General features: G+C 42.8%; 2 protein-coding genes across 7 annotated transcripts in view; both read left to right on the forward strand.

Annotated features, from left to right (window-relative positions):
• The window catches only part of foxm1 (forkhead box M1), a 60196-nt gene extending 51015 nt beyond the window's left edge, over nt 1-9181 (forward strand). For all 6 annotated transcript variants that reach the window (XM_038780601.1, XM_038780600.1, XM_038780599.1 and 3 more), the window contains 2 exons: nt 55-254; nt 3376-9181. In XM_038780601.1, coding sequence (XP_038636529.1) covers nt 55-254; nt 3376-4239 — 1064 coding nt within the window. In that variant the 3' untranslated portion in view covers nt 4240-9181. The remainder of the gene's footprint in view (nt 1-54; nt 255-3375) is intronic.
• A 5021-nt stretch (nt 9182-14202) lies between these two features.
• The window catches only part of LOC119955093 (testis-expressed protein 52-like), a 51326-nt gene continuing 47499 nt past the window's right edge, over nt 14203-18029 (forward strand). Inside the window, exon 1 of the mRNA XM_038780962.1 lies at nt 14203-14293. Within this exon, the coding sequence (XP_038636890.1) occupies nt 14243-14293 (51 nt within the window). The 5' untranslated portion in view covers nt 14203-14242. The remainder of the gene's footprint in view (nt 14294-18029) is intronic.

The following is an 18029-nucleotide window of genomic DNA, read 5'->3' on the forward strand; positions in this document are numbered from 1 at the left end:
GGCGGTGAGTTACATTTTAATAAGCTTGTTGGATAAACTGTTTTCTTTGCACAGAAGTTAATCTGAGAAAGATGAAGCCACTGCTGCCTCGGACTGACTCCTACCTGGTGCCCATTCAACTGCCAGTCACCACCTCCCTCATCCTACAGCCATCTCATCACACCACCCTGCCAATAATCCAGAGCCACCCTTCCTCGGCCACAAGCAGCAGCGAGTTGGCCAAGAAGCGCAAGCGTGTTCAGATTGCACCAAAGGTAAGATTATCTTTTCTTTGATATGGTTCACACCCGTGGGATATAGTTCTCAAAAAAAAATCAACATGTTAATTATAGGTAGCCTTCTACCATCTGACGGGGGCAACACATTGCAGATAGTTTGGTTGTTTAGTTGAATGAATTAAATACTCTCTAGCTCAGATCAGATATACTCTATAATTTGGCTGGAGATTGATGTTGAGTGGCAGTGCACATGGCTGTGCCAGAATGGTATGATTTAAAAGTTTTCTTGCTCATAGCTATTGGCCTGACATTTCACTAGTCTGCTGTATAGAGAGGTGATGTGAAGGATAGGTGTTTCCTCAAACAGTGGGGTGGATCTTGGCTTTATCTGGTTGTGTAAATTGTGTTCTAGTCAATGGGCAGCTTGTTTTATATCACTCCCAATTATTGAAACCAATGGCCAATGCTGCTAACTCACCATCACCTGTTTTATACAGTTCCTCAAAGAACGAGCACATTAAGAGGAAGAGGGGAAATCTGATCAACACACTCCAACTGCTGCTGTAGCTCAAAAGATGGATCAGAGAATAGTTGGAATGGAGAACTTGCTACCACAAGGAGTAGTTGGGGTGACTAGCATAGATCCATTTAAGCGAAAGCTAGATTGACATATGAGGAAGGTAGAAATAGAAATATATATTGTCAGGATTGGAGAAGGCTAGTATGAAGCTTAGACACCAACGTGGACTGGTTGGCCAGAATGTTTCTGTACTCTAAATATTTCTGTACTCTAAATGTTTCTGTACTCTAAATACTATGTAATAAAGTCGCCATGTGACCATAAGCTGCTTTCCCTTTTGAGGGGTAGAGCAGACTGGTGGTGATTTAACCTGAGGATCACCACCCCTCAGGTGAGGGGTAAGGTTAAGACGGCGGGCCTTCATGTAACATTACTATGTAATAATACCATGTAAAGGGACCTAGAATATCATTAGTTTCTTAGTTAGGGAACAAAGAGAACATTAGATTTAATCACATAAGCATTTTCAGCATTGACTTCTCTTCCTGTCCTGGCCCATACTCTGAAGTCCCCACTTGCAGCCCTATGATCACATCATTCACACACTGACGGTCAGTTTCAACCTGTATGCTGATGCACCTCTCAATCATATTTCCTTCAATCACTCCACTGCTTCTGTGCCATCAGACTGAATATCTGACGTATAGTCTAGGCTGAGCTGCAATTTCCACCAGTTAAACATTAGGAAGATCGAAGCCTTAATGTTTGGCCCCACCACAAGATTCATACTTATGCCAGCAATTCCATTCCTCCTTCCCCGACCTCCCTCAGGTGAACCAGACTATTCACAACCTTGATCCTGAGCTGAGTTTCCAACCCGATGTTGTTGTTATCACAAATAAAGCTGACTTACACCTCCGTAATATTGCCTACCACAACCCATCTGCTTCATCCATGCCTTTGTTTCTTCTGGACTTAATTATTCCAGTGCCCTCCTGGTCATCCTATCCTCTACATTCCAAAATTCTGCAATCTCATTCTGCACCAAATCACATTTACCCATCACTATCATCGTTAATAAGCTAAATTGGTTCCCAGTCCACAACATCTGAGATTTTAAATTCTCATCTTTATACTTTAATCCTTTCATTGCCTTGCCTCTCCCTATCTCTAATCCCCTTGAATTTGCCATTTTCCTGGCCTCTTCTCTCTGCCTTGCCATTGGTAGCTGTTGTTATGATGTCAGTAGTACCAGTAACGTTTTATTTCACTTTTTGTTTGGAAATCCAAAAATCTGAATATTTACTGAAAGAATGAAACCACAAGGTTCATGGTTTAAAATAAAATAAATTTACTACACACAAATCAGAGAAGATGAATACGAATAACTGCACTCTATCTTAAATAGTTACTTAATATTTAAAATACACTGAACACACTTAAATTCTAAACCCAACTTCTAAACGCCACTTTCTTTCTGCACCCATTTGACTCGTGGCTCGATAACTCAAGTCAGATACTTGTATTTTTAAAAACACTGGAAGTTTAACCGCTTTGTCTGAGTCCTATTTTAAAGATTCAAACATGGGTTAAAATTTCTTAGGCCTTGCACTTGCTTCTGGAAAGGTTGTCCTTTTAAACTCCTCTAACCATCTTGCAGTAAACCTCCTGGTCAAGACCAGTATCACTAGCATCTAGTGTGTTGCCACTTTGGGTCAGAACTCTCCTGGTTCTAATGTTCCTTAACCCTGGAGCCATGAATTTAAATCTCCCTCCCTCTCCCTTGGCTATTCCAGAAGCTCAACTCGCTTGTTACTAGGGACCTTTAAGTTAACAGAGGTTTTCACCAGAATATAGAATTTCAACAACTCTGCTCCAAAGAGATTATTCCTTGCACCAAGCTTGTTCTAAACAAATTGTATAACCCAGCTCGAGACCAGGGCCACAACCAGGAATCTTCTCATCTCTATAATTAACTTCCATGTTGGCCTTTTGCTATACTATTATCTATCATTAGTTACTGGAAGTAGAGCAGCATGATGGCACAGTGGTTAGCACTGCTGCCTACTGCGCTGAGGATCTAGGTTCGACCCCGGCCCCGAGTGACTGTCTGTGTGGAGTTTGCCATTCTCCCTGTGTTTGCGTGGGTTTCACCCCACAACCCAAAGATGTGCAGGGTAGGTAGATTGGCCACACTAAATTGCCCCTTAATTGGAAAAAAATAATTGGTACTCTAAATTTATTAAAAGGTTACTGGAAGTAACTTGCTTTTTACAGGAAATAGTCCCGAGAAATCTAATTCTTAAAGGGACCATCACCCCAACATAAAACATTGTTTGGTTTTGCCCCAAAAGCACAGGGGCCATCACAATGTACCTTCAACAACCTAGCTCCCACCCAATAAAATTCTACCTCTCACCACCTCTGGTTGTTGAAAAACTCTCCTTGAAACCAAACTTGTGGTCACCACCCTGTCCCCTTCACTCAACCCAAACAACTTAATATCTGATTCATTCCTATCTGATTACTCCTCTGACAATGTAGAAAAGCAAGATGTTATTGTTAAGAAGAAGATTCTAATGCTATCCTTCAACATCAATGCTTTCAAAGTATTTGGTCTAATTGTTTTTCTTTTAGATATCAAATGAGACTCTGAGTTGTCATCATCCTGCAACCTCAATCAAGAACTCTGAAAAACCACTGCTGATTCAGGCAATCGCTCCAGTTATTGATGTGAATGAAAATTCTGCAGCTGCGAAACTGGGCGAGCTATCCAAGGAGAGCAGTTCCAGGCGGAAGCAGAGGCATGTTCTTCAGCCTGTTGAGGAGCCCGTTATCCTGTTCCCAGAAACTAATGAGCCTGCGGCAGAGACTGGATTAGATTTGGGTTTTGTATCTGACTTCCAGGAATCCAGAATCCTGGAGCAATGCTCCGATTTTACCAGCAGCACCATAGATTATAACTTCAAAACACCTATAAAAGAGAAGCCGCGCGATCTGCCTACCTCCTCCACCCCCAGCAAAGGCACCACTGGAAGCTCTCCAGTCACTGTAGCAAACAGCTGGAAGATTGCACTGACCCCTTTGAAAAAAGATGACAGCTTGTTTGAGTTCAGTCCTGTGAGGACACCATGTGGTTCCTTTCTAACACCCTTGCGTAATAACACAGGATACCTGAGTTTTAGCAGTACACCATTTAAGGACTTTGCTCTCTTCGAGTCACCACGTGAGCTCTTGAACTCACCGGTTAAGGATCTTGTGCCTGACACAAGCTCCTCCCCTCTGTCAGAGGACAATTCCAGAAGGTGTTCCCGAGAACTGCAGGTAAATGCAAACTGTAATACCAAAGCAAACCGGTCTTTGACTGAAGGCTTGGTCTTGGACACCCTTAACGACAGTCTTAGTAAAATATTACTGGACATTAGCTTCACCGGTCTGGAGGATGAGGACTATGAACTCGGGAATATGAGCTGGTCAACACTAATCCCAGAACTGAGATAGATCAGTTTGTGTTTGAGAGGGGAGTCTTGCTGCTTAAATTATTTTTTTTCTTGATGTTAGAACCATTTCAAGCTCAAGCTGATACAAATATTAAGGCAGAATTAGAAAAATCGGGACTAAACGCTTTGGACAAAATTTCAGGTTGTTTTTGAAGTCATCTGTAGGTATTTCGTTCCTCGCCCATCCGGACTACGCTTACTGTAACTAGATTAATCACTGTTTATTGTTATCTATGTACAATCTTTTGCACGTGTCTGTGAGCCTGCCGTACAGTGTAATGATTTGATGTGTGTGTTCGTGCATGTGTGTGTGCTATGTTTGATGCTGCTTTACCTTCCTGGACACAGGACGTTAGGCCACGATTAAAAGGCCTCTAGACTTCCCCAGCACTGTATTTCTGACGATTCCTTGATTCTGACTATAGATTTTCTTAATTCTTGGTGTCTGTTCAGGGGATGACAGGAAATTTTGTAATTGTGCATGTAAATATATTTTTTTAAATGTAAAGAGAAAAATACGAAGAGGAGTGGGAGCCTTGTAATGCATAGGAAGGGACGGGGGAAATGGCTTTCTTGGTTTTAGTGAATGTCTGATCTTAACTGAACTTTGTTGTCTAGTAAGTAAGATTTGAGATAATGCAGGCCAGTCATAGTTGATCAGTGTCAGTGTAAATTTTCTATCTTTGATGTACCTCAAGGATTGACATTGATAGTTGCACTGTGTCCTGTAGCTGGCAGTGTTCAATTCCAACCCACAGAGTTTTGACAATATAAACAGAAAATGCTTGAAATGAGTTAATGATTTGGCTGTAGAACTGCAAAAGCTAGTGTACTGTCCAGATGTTCTATTTCAAATTTTTTTGGAGTTTGTTTTCTCTTCGTGGTTTCCAGTTTCCAGGAGGGAAGCAAAAATTTGTGTCAATATCTGCTTTCAATTTTTGATTAACAAGTATCTACTCCTAGACCAATGCCACCGCTTCCTGACCAGTAAAACCAAATTGCTCTGTGCACTCCTTCGTAGAATGCAAATGATCTTGTTACAAAATCTGGAGCACAAACTTGAATGTGCAATGTTTGAGTTTAGTGTTTTAAACATATGATGTATTCCAGATTAAACGTGGCATTGGTACTGAATGTAAACAGTCCCTTTCTGTGAAATATTTTAACAAAGCCAGTAACAGAATACTGTGATGCAGCACTACACAATAGCAACTAGAAATGGTCTTGAGATGTGGACTGGTATGTACATTATACTAGGGCCTTGGCGTGCAACCTTGTGCTTCCAAACCACTTGTCCTTAACCAGTAGGAAAATTCTGCATTTCAGCTAAGGCTAACACTGTTCGAAAACCAGCATATCTCTTACCCACCATCTCACAAGCTGTTCTAGGGATCCAGCCACTGCCCTGTTGCACGAGGAACAGTAGATGGTTAATATCACAAAGTTGATTATTGGCATGGCATCCTGGCACAGAAATGCAGCTCTTGGGACATGTACCGTCATCAGCTACTTTGGTTAGCAAAAATCTATCATTCTCAGACTTAAAATCAGTGATTGATCCAGTATCAGTTTTCATTTGCAGAACTGAGTTCTAAACTACTACCACATTTTCTTTTTCCTAATTTCGCTTCTGAAAAGCCTGTCTCTATATTTTAGACTATGTCCCCTGTCCTAGACACCCCCCTCCCCCGCCCCCCCAAATAGTTTATCTCTGTTCTCTTAATCCTGAAAACAGCAATCAAATCACCCCTTCTAAATTCCATGCATTACAACCCTAATTTGTGCAACCGCTCCTCCTGATTTAATGTTTGGAGTTCAGTATCATTCTGGTAAATTTATTCTACACTCCCTCCAAATCTAATATATAATTCCTAAAGTGTGAGGGTCAGAACCTTTCCCAGTACACCGAACTGTGATGCAATTAGAGTTTTGTAGCATCCTGTATTCTAGTGCATTTTTGCTCCTATTTCCTTTTCAATTAATCTTTGCACTTTTTGCATTTGGTTTGATTCTCTGTTGTTTTAGGAACCTGATGTTGATCATAAGCCTTCTCTCTAGGTTACATTTTAATCATCATTTATTTAGTCATAACTTTGGATGCCCTTTCTTTCCCCCTCATGGGAATGTGTCTTGCCTTTACCACCTCCTTGAATGTATTCCATTACTCGTCTATTGTTTTACCTTCCAATGTTTGATTCCAGTCATCTGAGCCAGCTCATTAAATTTGGTCCTCTGACCAATTGGTATCCACGTGATTCAAAAGCAAAATACTGCGAATGCTGGACGTTAAAGGTGATAACAGAAAATGCTAGAAATACTCCGCAGGATTGGCGCAGCTGTGGAGAGAGGAACAGATTTAATGGGCGATATTTTACCAATATTGTCGAGGTCCAGACATCGGCCACAAATGCATGCCAGTGACATGAACAAGCAGCCAGTGAGATCTTCCTCCTGATTTTATGGGTGTCAGTTCATTAAGTAGCTGTTGTTGGCCCAATTAGAGATATGACAGCTCAGCAGCTCCATCAGGAATATTGGGCACTGCGGAGGCTTGCAGCATTGAAGAAGCCGGCACCAAAAAAAATTTAAAGTGAAGGGAAGCCCCCGAGGAAATCACGGGGACTGCCTCTTAAGGTTCCAAAAACAATCCCCACTGGGCTACTGCTAGGAAGCCACCTACAGTTAGCTTGCAGCCTCCCCATGTGATAGGAGGCCAGCCGGTAGCCTGATAAATTGACCCTCAAAAGGGCATTTCCATATTCAAGTTGGGTTCCTGCCTCCTTGTGCTGGGGAACAGATCCACCAAAGCACCCCACAATTTTATTGGCTCCCTCACTTCATGCAGGCCAGCAAAATTCTTACCAACATTTCAGGTCCAGAACCTTTCTTCAGCTTCATTAAATATTTTAGGAATTACACCCTTCCTTGCCCTTACACCTTTTTGTTTCTTACCTGTATAAGTACCCAACCATCACTATTTAATATTTTTACCTGTTCTAAAATTTTCTGCAGATTTGCTCCTCCATCTCTTTCCCACTATTACGGTAGACATCCAGCTTCTCATTAACTTTACCAAAGTAGATTCTGTCATTAAACTCTCCAGCACATCATCCTAGCCTTCAGCAGTACCTATTATTAATACAGTTCCCATCCTCTCATTTTTTTTGCCTTTCCCTACCCCTCCTGAAATACAATATAGCTAGATTCATGGTTTTCATTGAGAGATGCTTCCATTATTACCACACATCACATCCTTATCTAGCCACTTCTACATGTAGCTCACCAATGCTCTGTCAGTGTCACCCTGCTTTCGTCTGCTTTGCATTTTCCTCCTATTTGATTCCTCTTTTCTCTAGAGTACACTTTATTCTAATGCTGTTTATCCCTCCTAGTCCTCAATGCACCTTGTTTCTTTTCATTGATGCTTCAGCCTGGTTCCCCTCTTCCTGCCCAGGTAGTTTATCTTCTCTCTTAAAGCACAGTTAACCTTCCTGTGAGAGCATTGATCCTGGCCCTGATCAGACACAACTCGTCCACTTTGTGCAAGTTCCTCCTGTCCCAGAACTGGCCCCAGGTATCTGAGGCCCTCCCTCCTGCACCATTTCATAGCAGCTCCTATACTCACTACTGCATAGCATTGATTTTGCTTGTCGCTTAAAAACATTATCTGCAATCCTTTTCCAGTTACATCCTGATCTGGTTCTTTAGAGCAAAGTTTGAGGAGTGAGATTTATCCTTATTTGACTGAAATATCTCAAATAGGTTATTGGAGTAAAATATATATTTTTTAACTCTCCACCCATCCCCTTCCATTGCTTAGTTTAAATGTCAGGTCAGATGTTGTGCTCTTGGGTATCCCCTGTTACTGTTCTATGATATGCTGCTTGAAGGTGGAGAAGAGATTTTCACTTGCATTCCTTTCTTTCTGAGGAAACATTAGTCAGAGCAGCTTGAAATCCCAGGGAAGAATGGTTTTCACTGCGTGACCAGTAGTGGGAGTGTTTGCTGAACATTAAAGCAGCTGAGCCACTGTGCATTTTCCAGTGATCAATCCTGTGAAAACATTTTTCTCAGAAACTCAAATGTAGAAGTTTCTGTGCAGCAGAGACAAGGAACCTGCTGTGCAATCAAGCAATGGACTGCACTGCATTTTGAAAATGCTTAACCAGACAACTGGTTAAAGGGATCATTCAACTTTTATTGCCAAAGTGATTCCATTAAAACAATACCCGTAGAGATTATTAATTGACGGGACAGTTTATAAGCTTTGGAACTTTTCTTCTCATTCCACATGTCATTTGCTGTTTGGAGCCTCCTTTGATGCAGTGATCTGGTATTTTTTTTGTGGTGTGATCAAAATAGTGACATCAGGATCAAATCCACTTTAAAATAGTGTTATTGGTTGGATTGGCTGATTGACAAGGCTATTGGCTGCCTCCTTGCTCCCTGTTGCTGCCTTACATCATATACCACAAGAATTAATCTCTGTTTAACCAATAGAAATTGTATATTTGAAGGGCATTGTTGACTGTTTTTTTTAATTGCTCCTGCTTTAAATCCCAACGAATGACCTCTATCAGTGTACTACTGAAACTTCTTTCTCTGAGACCAATATGCAACAGTTCTAAGTTTGGCAGTTAAACATCCCAACAGCTGAGTCAATAGATCATGCAACAGCAACAATAGTTGTAAATTATGAACAATACAGTTTTTTTCAGCTTGCAGTATATGTAAATATTTCATATTAACCTACTTGTAAATGCTCCAGATTATTTTAATGCACCTTAATAAAAAGAATGCATTCTGTGCCTCAGACATGTAATATAATTATAAGCAGCTCATTGTTTCGCTGGGCGTACTGACCTAGAAGAGGTAGACTGCCATTGGTAAAAAGGCTGCTGTACAGTGATGGAATGTCAATAAAAAAAATAACTTTACCTGAACTGTAACAATGAGTTGGTATGTTCTGTAGCTATGCTGCACTGTGTATTTTTTTAAAATGTCATGCAAATATTTGTTATTTTCATTTTCCAATATGATGGCTATCTGCAGTGAGGGTCTCCCCTCTGTTCCTCGGAATAATATATGATAAACTGACAAGAGACCCACAGAACAGTTGTAGTGAGATGAATATTTTTATCGCAACAGTACTTCTTTAAATATAGGATTACTGGTTATCTTTTCACTTAAGACTTTATCTCCCATCAATCCCATCCCTCATGAAAACAATTTCTCCAGCCAGAGCTTGAACATGACTGTAAAATCTGATGTAAACATTTGTCACCGGATTTAGACAGCCTAACATTGGACAGGTAAAAGCTTTTTCACATAAATAGTGAGAGCTAGTAGTACACATGTAGGTTTTGTCTTTCTAGACTTGGTTTAAGTCTGAAGAAGCTGTGGTGAAGGATGCGTGATGATAGGTCTATCTCTATATTGGGAATAATTTAAAGTTTTGTTACACTGAAATATTGCAATGAAGCATTTTATCCTCCATGCACTAAAGGCAAGATTGCATTGAACCCAGTTTGGTCTAGAGATCATGGCCAGGATTCTCCAATTCTGCAGCCAAGTTCTGACGCCGGCGTGAAAAGAGCCACTAAAGCCTCAACGGGCCTCACTCGGCAGCTATCCACCCCTTCCTAGGGGGCTAGTACGGCACCGGAGTGGTCTCCGCAGCTCCAGCGCCCGAAAGCCGGCGCTCCACGGCCAGCGCGAGTTCGCGTATGCGCATTGGTTCCCATCTCCGTGCTGGCCCCCGGGCAATATGGCGGAGCCCTACAGGGGCCCAGAGCGGAAGAACATAGGCCCCCATGGAAATAGCCTGACTACCAATCAGTGGGCCCTGATCTTGGGCCAGGCCACTGTGGAGGCCCCCCCCCCCCCACCCCCACCAGGACGGCCGCCACAGACAGAACTCCGAGGTCCCACCATGTGGAACCATACGTAACCCATGTCGACGGGACTCAGCATGGAGAATTGCCGGGGGGGGGGGGGGGGGGGGGCCATTTTCAACAGCCTCTGGCGCAGTGGCGATCCCGCAGGCACACGAAAATCGGCGCCGGAGAATCGGCGAGCCGGTGCGGGCTCGGAGAATCCCAGCCCACACCTCCCCAGATACTATCTATATACATCCATGTGTGTGACAAAATACTTTTGCATATCTCATGTCACGCCCTTTGTTGCCATCACCACCATCAACCATTCGTAGCCACAAGTGCATCATGTGGAACAGACCTTGCGTGTTTCACATGCCTCTGCATATGCTAGGTTTCAACCCAGTGATCAATCCAAACACTCCAGGCAAAGAACCAGTATTATTTAGTTAGAAAAATGTACGAAATTTTAAATTATGTAGAAAATTGGAACTGAAAAATAACAACCCATTAATGGAATTGACCTTTTTAATGGATTGTCAGATTCTCTTCAGTGTAGGGGAGCAGAGGGTGTCTGGTGAGCTTCTGGGAGGGGGAGGGGGTCCACTCCAGGTTTGGGGAGGTCAGGTCTGCACAGAGGGTAGAGGAAGTCCCATGGCCGGGGGGGGGGGGGGGGGGGGGGGGTTCAGAATGAGGATTTGGGAATGATCTGGAGGATGATTAGTTGGCAGAAGGGAGGTTTTCCTGTGCGGGGCTCAGTCAGTGTTTAAAAAAGTTACACTGGAATTAGAAGAGGTTTTAGTTGTTCTAACTCTTTCAGAGTAACAATTGGTATAAAACTGTCAGAATTATCCAAAGTTAGCCCCTAAATCTGGCACTATGTCAATTTTTGCCTGACTGTAATCTGCAAGGTGCCTTTGGACATGTATGTCATTAATGGTGCAGGTGGTCTCTGTTATACCAGATGATGTAGTTCAAAGGGAACATAATGCATTTAGGGAGGTTGTTTTTAAGTTTGACGAATAAGAGATAAAGTAAAATCATGAAATTAAATACTTGAAATTTGGCAAACATTAAAGAGAAATGTCAGTTTGTTGTTCTGATCAGGTTTGAGGCATCCCAAATTGGGCCTCCCTCCTAAATTATACAAGTACGGATACCCAAACCATGAAGAAAATAAGGTTACTTACCTTGTATGGTCTTTGTCAGAATTTGAATAATAGAATCCCACATACACAATCATTTTTACTAGCCTGACTGGGCTTTTATTTGTTTATGGTTGAGTGTTGAAAGAAGTCATTTGCAGAGCAGTGTGAAAGAAGTTTTTTATTTTAGATTTGTTCTTGGGATGCGAGACGAACATTGGTTGCCCATCCCTAATTGCATCTTGAGACAATGATGGTGAGCTGCAGACTTTCTTTGAGGAAGTGACGAAGTTAATTGATGAGGGAAGGGCTGTAGATGTCATATACATGGACTTCAGTAAGGCGTTTGATAAAGCTTCCCATGGCAGGTTGATGGGAAAAGTGAAGTCGTATGGGGTTCAGGGTGTACTAACTAAACGGATAAAGAACTGGCTGGGCAACAGGAGACAGAGAGTAGTGGTGGAAGGGAGTGTCTCAAAATGGAGAAAGGTGACTAGTGGTGTTCCACAGGGATCCGTGCTCGGACCACTGTTGTTTGTGATATACATAAATGATCTGGACGAAGGTATAGGTGGTCAGATTAGCAAGTTTGCAGATGATACTAAGATTGGTGGAGTTGCAGATAGTGAGGAGGACTGTCAGAGAATACAGCAAAATATAGATAGATTGGAGAGTTGGGCAGAGAAATGGCAGATGGAGTTCAATCCAGGCAAATGCGAGGTGATGCATTTTGGAACGTCTAATTCAAGAGCGGACGATACAGTCAATGGAAGAGTCCTAGGGAAAATTGATGTACAGAGAGTTCAGGTCCATTGTACCCTGAAGGTGGCAACGCAGGTTGATAGAGTGGTGAAGAAGGCATACAGCATGCTTGCCTTCATTGGACGGGGTATTGAGTACAAGAGTCGGCAGGTCATGTTGCAGTTGGATAAGACTTTGGTTAGGCCACATTTGGAATACTGCGTGCAGTTCTGGTCGCCACGTTACCAGAAGGATGTGGATGCTTTAGAGAGGGTGCAGAGGAGGTTCACCAGGATGTTGCCTGGTATGGAGGGTGCTAGCTATGAAGAAAGGTTGAGTAGATTAGCATTGTTTTTGTTGGAAAGACGGAGGTTGAGGGGGGACCTGATTGAGGTATACAAAATTGTGAGAGGTATGGACAGGGTGGATAGCAACAAGCTTTTTCCAAGAGTGGGGGTGTCAATTACAAGGGGTCATGATTTCAAGGTGAGAGGGGGAAAGTTTAAGGGAGATGTGCGGGGAAAGTTTTTTTACGCAGAGGGTGGTGGGTGCCTGGAACGCTTTGCCAGCGGAGGTGATAGGCGGGCACGATAGCATCATTTAAGATACATCTAGACAGATATATGAAAGGGCAGGGAACAGAGGGAAGTAGATCCTTGGAAAATAGGCGACAGGTTTAGATAAAGGATCTGGATCGGCGCAGGCTGGGAGGGCCGAAGGGCCTGTCCCTGTGCTGTCATTTTCTTTGTTCTGGTGCACCCACAATATTGTGAAGGAGAGTGTTTTGGGATTTTGACCCAGCAACAGTGAACAAACTGCAAAATAGTTCCAAGTCAGGATGGTGTGCGGCTTGGAGGGAACTTATGGGTGGGGAGGGAACTTGCAGGCGGTGGTGCAGCTCCTCCTGCGTCTGCTGCCCTTGAATGTCAGTGTGGTCGAGGTCAGGGTTTGGAAGGTGCCAATAAAGGAGTCTTGTCATTATTTCACTTGCCTAGTGAGGCATCCCCCAGGTTGCTTACTTTTGGTTAGGAACAATGGGGTGTATCCTGCACCAGGGACAATGGTAGATGGGGAGTTTTGACTAGAGCAGTACACCTGTCATGTTGTAATGTAGGTGTCCTAATGTAAGCTTGGGGAGGACAGTACCTGGGCAAAAGCACACAATCTTGATTTTGGTATGAATACAGACCATGAAAGTGGCTCCTCACAATCCTTCTGACCTTTTTGGATTTTAAGCAGAAGGTGAACAAGTTAACACAAGGCTTGAGGCAGGCATGTAGGTAAGTGCTCCTAGCGATGCCCTTTTCTGCTCTTCCTATCATTGTGAAGCAGGATTCAGAAGGAAAAGTGAGTTACCAAGTAGATCCTAGATCTTTATATATTACAATAGCAGTGACACACCCTGTGATAATGGGAAAAAACTTAACACAATTTCCCAGAACCAGTCAATATAGAATTGGCAGGATGCATTATTCATCCCTGAATCAGATTGTAGGACAGCTGGAACAGCATGCAAGGGTTTCCCATCTGGATTTTCTTCCAACCAAGCTTAATGTGACATCCACTTCCCTGTCTTCCATCTGCAACTGCCATTGATGAGTGAGGAAGGGCCTGACATCGCAGCTCACTTTCTTTCATACTGCTAATCTTTCTCACCAATATTCCATGAGCTGCTTTGTGAAAGGTAAACTGGCAAGAACAAAGGTCCTGGAGTCTTCTAATGCAGGGAGAAGGCTTGTTACAAACAAGCCTGTCCATCTTAGGCCTTTGTTTTGACTGAGTCCTAACAACATTTTTGCCTTGAACACTTCACAGTCCCGCTGCCCCTTAACAGCTCCATCAGGTTCTTCTAAAGCACTTGGGTTCCTTCCTTCATCCTACCAGGACCCTGTCCTGCCTGGGAAATGGGTCAGTATAGCATTGGAACTGGAAAATGTTGAAGTCCTGCTATCCCGTAAAGAAGAAAAAAATTCAGTCCAAGTGGTGCGTATTATTTAAGGAATAAGGAAAACTTTGTGAATAATTTTACTGTTTTAATCAGTGACTTTTCTTATGTTCTGTGTGCATGAGATAGAAAAAGATCCCTCACTTCTAGCAGCCTGTAGCTGCCTCACTGTGACATCATAAACCTCCAGCAAAGTCAGCAACACTGGTCACTTAGCAACATTATTGTGCTGTTTTTCATTGCCAAGGAGACCTTGATGAAAGACTAAATCAAACCTAATCATCCTGCTGACAGGAAATGGAAGCCTCACTGGAAAGAAACAGAGTGAAAGAGAGCCTTTACAACATGGTAATTGTTTTCTACTCCATTACTGAATTTCTTATTAACTTACGAGAGGACTGAACGTTAGCCTTACAGCCCACTTGTAACATCCAAGTGGACATCAAGCAAGGCTAATTAAAATTAAATGCAAGCCTTTACTGTGACGGATGCCTCACTAACTAAATAATGGACTGGGTATGACAATGTACATACAATATGCTGTTTATAATGGTGTATGTTACAGGATCTAAGTGATCCCATAGCCAACAGATCAGATCAGAGCTCTGCAGTCCTGCTACATCCAGGCATGAATGGTGGTGGACAATTAAACAGCTAATGGGAGGAGAAGGATGCACAGTAACTTCATTGCAGTGTAATGCAAGCTTACTTCTGACACTAATAAATATTCTATATTATTATTATTTATCCTTACTTGCACATGAGTGCAAAAGACAAGTCTGAATGAAGCCTTGGCAATCAGCTTCAGCTGGAAGTGCTGAGTGTAAGATCCATCTCAGCCTCCCCCAGAGCTCCCCAACATTGCAAATACCAATCAATTAGATTCATCCATGTGATATCGAAAAATGACTGGGGCACTGGATAATGCAAAGGCTATGGGTCACATCTGAATGTAGTGCTGATGAATTGTGCTCCAGAATTAGCTGTGGTTCTAGCTAAGTTGTTCCAGTACAGCTCACTGATATCTACCTGACAAGGTAGAAAAATGTCCAGTATGTTTTATCCACAAAAGGTAGGACAAATCCATTCTGGCCAATTGCTGCCCTGTCAGTTTATTCTCAATCATCATCAAAGTGACGACGGGGGTTGTTGATAGTGCTATAGAGCAGCACACTCACCAATAGCCTGTTCATCAATATTCAGTTTGGGTTCTGCCAGGACCACTCAGCTCTTGACCTCATTATCTCTTGGTCCAAATATGGACAAAAGAGCTAAACTTCAGAAGTGAGGAGTTGGCGGCCAGTTTTGACGAAGTATTGCATCAAGGAGCCTGAGCAAAATTGAAGTGAATGGGAATCAGGAGAATCACTACAGTGCAGAAGGAGGCCATTTGACCAATCAAGTCTGCACTGACACTCTGAAAGAGTACCCTACCTAGGCCCATGCCCCACCCTATCCCTGTAACTCAGTAGCCCCCAACCAACCTTTTCGACACTGCGGGCCAATTTAGCATGGCTTGCACATAGAATAGATAAATATTTCTCATTCCACATTCAAAGTTTGGTGATATTCAGCTCCTGGTGAATCAAGTGACTATCAGATCTTAATGTGATTCTTGGTTGAGTTTCCCATCCACAAATCATCTCCTCCTATTATCCTGGAAACAGAGTTTACCAAAGTCATCGCTGTCAGTAGAGGACAGAAATTCTAGTCTCTGTGAAACATTCTTTCTTTTCCCAAACATGTCTAATCAACTAAAATAACTTAAAATCAGAAACAAAGTCCCAACAAGAGCCAAGAGAATCACGTTTACTAAACCAGAATGTTTTTACCAATCTCTATGAGGTACCCACCAATTGTGGAAGGTGTCAATTGTATTGGTGGACACCACATACTCCCTTCCCAGAGTCACCAAGGTACAGACAAGACTATGGAAGAGAGGCCTGCAGCCTCTTATGGGGGCAGGCAGTAAAGTGACCATAGTCAGTTCAGCCATGATCTTATTCAATGGTGGAGCAGGTTCGATGGCCTACTCCTGCTCCTATTTCTTATATTCAGTCGGTGTAACGCCCACCACCAAATGGGACATGCTTATCCAAGTCCTACAAATCACTGTTTTATAGAAGAACCGATCCAGGAGAAGAAGATCCTCTGACTTAACCAATCCCCTCCATACTGGGCAGCGTGGGGCTGGTGTAACGTAAGCAGCCCCTACAGGCAACTAACTATACAGGAACTGCAGTCTCTCACACTGAATGCATACATAGCCCATGGACTCCTATGGGCTCCAAGCAACACCTGCCACCTGATATACATCCCAGACACTAGGACCCGGTTGGAAACAGAAGCTCCGAAGCCCTGCCCATCATCCTTTACTTTACCAAAACACGAGCGCATGTGTGCTCTCTCTCTACCCCGCCGAACCAAGATGGCAGCCTTAGTCTGGGTCTGTCTCTGGGGAAAATGCTGCAAATGTGGGACCCGCAGGTTCATATTCCAGGCTTGAGGCCTACAGCCGGTGTTTAGAAAGCTTCCTTATCCACCTACCAGCTCCATCGCTCCCTCCACATGGAAGGAATCACACAAAAAAAGACAGGTTCGGCTACTTGCGGCCAATCATCTCAGCAGGACATCACTGCAGGATTTCCTCTGGGCAGTGCCCTGGGCCCAACTACTTTCAGCTGATTCATCAATTACCATAATCATCAAACGGTCTAAATTGGCAATGTTTGCTGATGAGTGTTCATTTCCATTCGTTAGTCCTCAGGTAATGAAGCAATCCATGTTCACATGCAACAAGACCTGGACAACATTCAGGCTTGGGCTAATTTGTGACAAGTGAAAGTCACATCACGCAACTATTAGGTAATGACCATCTCCAACAAGAGAGAGAGTCTTCACAGGATTATCTTCGTTGAACCCTCCACCATCAATATTCTACGGATCACCTTAACCAAAAACTTAAGTGCACTGGGCAAATAAATATTGTGCCTACAAGAGCAATTCAAAGGCTTGGAATTCTATGGTGAAGAGCTAATCTCCTGACACAAAGCTTTCCAACCATCTACAAACCACAAGCCTATGAAGACATACTCCCCATTTTCCTGGACAGGTTCAGCTCCAATGACCCTCAAGAGGCTCAACACCCCCTTAGAAAAAGTAGCTTACTTGATTGGCACCACATCCACTACTTTAAGCATTCACTTCTTCCATCACTGATTCACTGTGGCAGCAGTGTGTACTAGATATATGATGCAAGGCTTCTTTGCCAGTACCTCTCCATCCCACAAAAAAAGGACAATGGTAAAAGACACAGGGAACCCTTCCAAGTGTCACACCACCCAATTTGGAAATACATCACCGTACGTTCCTTCATCATCACTGGACTTGGAACTAACAGCACTGTGGGTGTACCTACATCACTTGGACTGCAACATTTTAAGAAGGTGGTTCACCATGACTTTCTCAAGAACACTTAGGGATGGTCAATAAATGCTGTTCTTATCAGCAATACCCATCCCAAGAGTGAATTTAAAAGGTGCACTGATACAAATTCTTATAAAACAGTGTATTTATGAAGATTGAGGTGGTGTGATCTTTTCTGGATCAGCTTATTGTTCCGTCCCTTCTGTTTAAGTATCCTCACACTCTGCCAGTCTTTGAGTTGAGACTATGGGGATTATGCTATTGTGATGAGGATAGTAACAGACATCAGGAGGATATGAGCTGGTAACTAGATTGAGCAAACACATGGCAAGTGAGGTTTAACACAGAAAACTGAAGTAATCCATTTTGGCAGTAAGAATGAGGAGACGCAATATAAATAAATAGCACATTTTAAAATATATTTTAATTCAAGTGTTTCCATTTTTACAAATAACACAACAAAATTGGTACAGGATAGTATGAATATTTCTCCATATATGAATAAAGAAAAGACAGAAAGACACCAACGTAGTTCTTTCAGCTTCATCATTGTGCCCAGCTCCTCCATTTATACAAAAAGAAACATTGAAAGGGCAAAGGAGAGAATGGGGGATAAAAGGATAAAGCCAGGAAAACATGGCAAAATGATGCACACGCT

Source organism: Scyliorhinus canicula, chromosome 20, assembly GCF_902713615.1.
Source record: "Scyliorhinus canicula chromosome 20, sScyCan1.1, whole genome shotgun sequence".
In the NCBI taxonomy this organism is placed as follows: domain Eukaryota; kingdom Metazoa; phylum Chordata; class Chondrichthyes; order Carcharhiniformes; family Scyliorhinidae; genus Scyliorhinus; species Scyliorhinus canicula.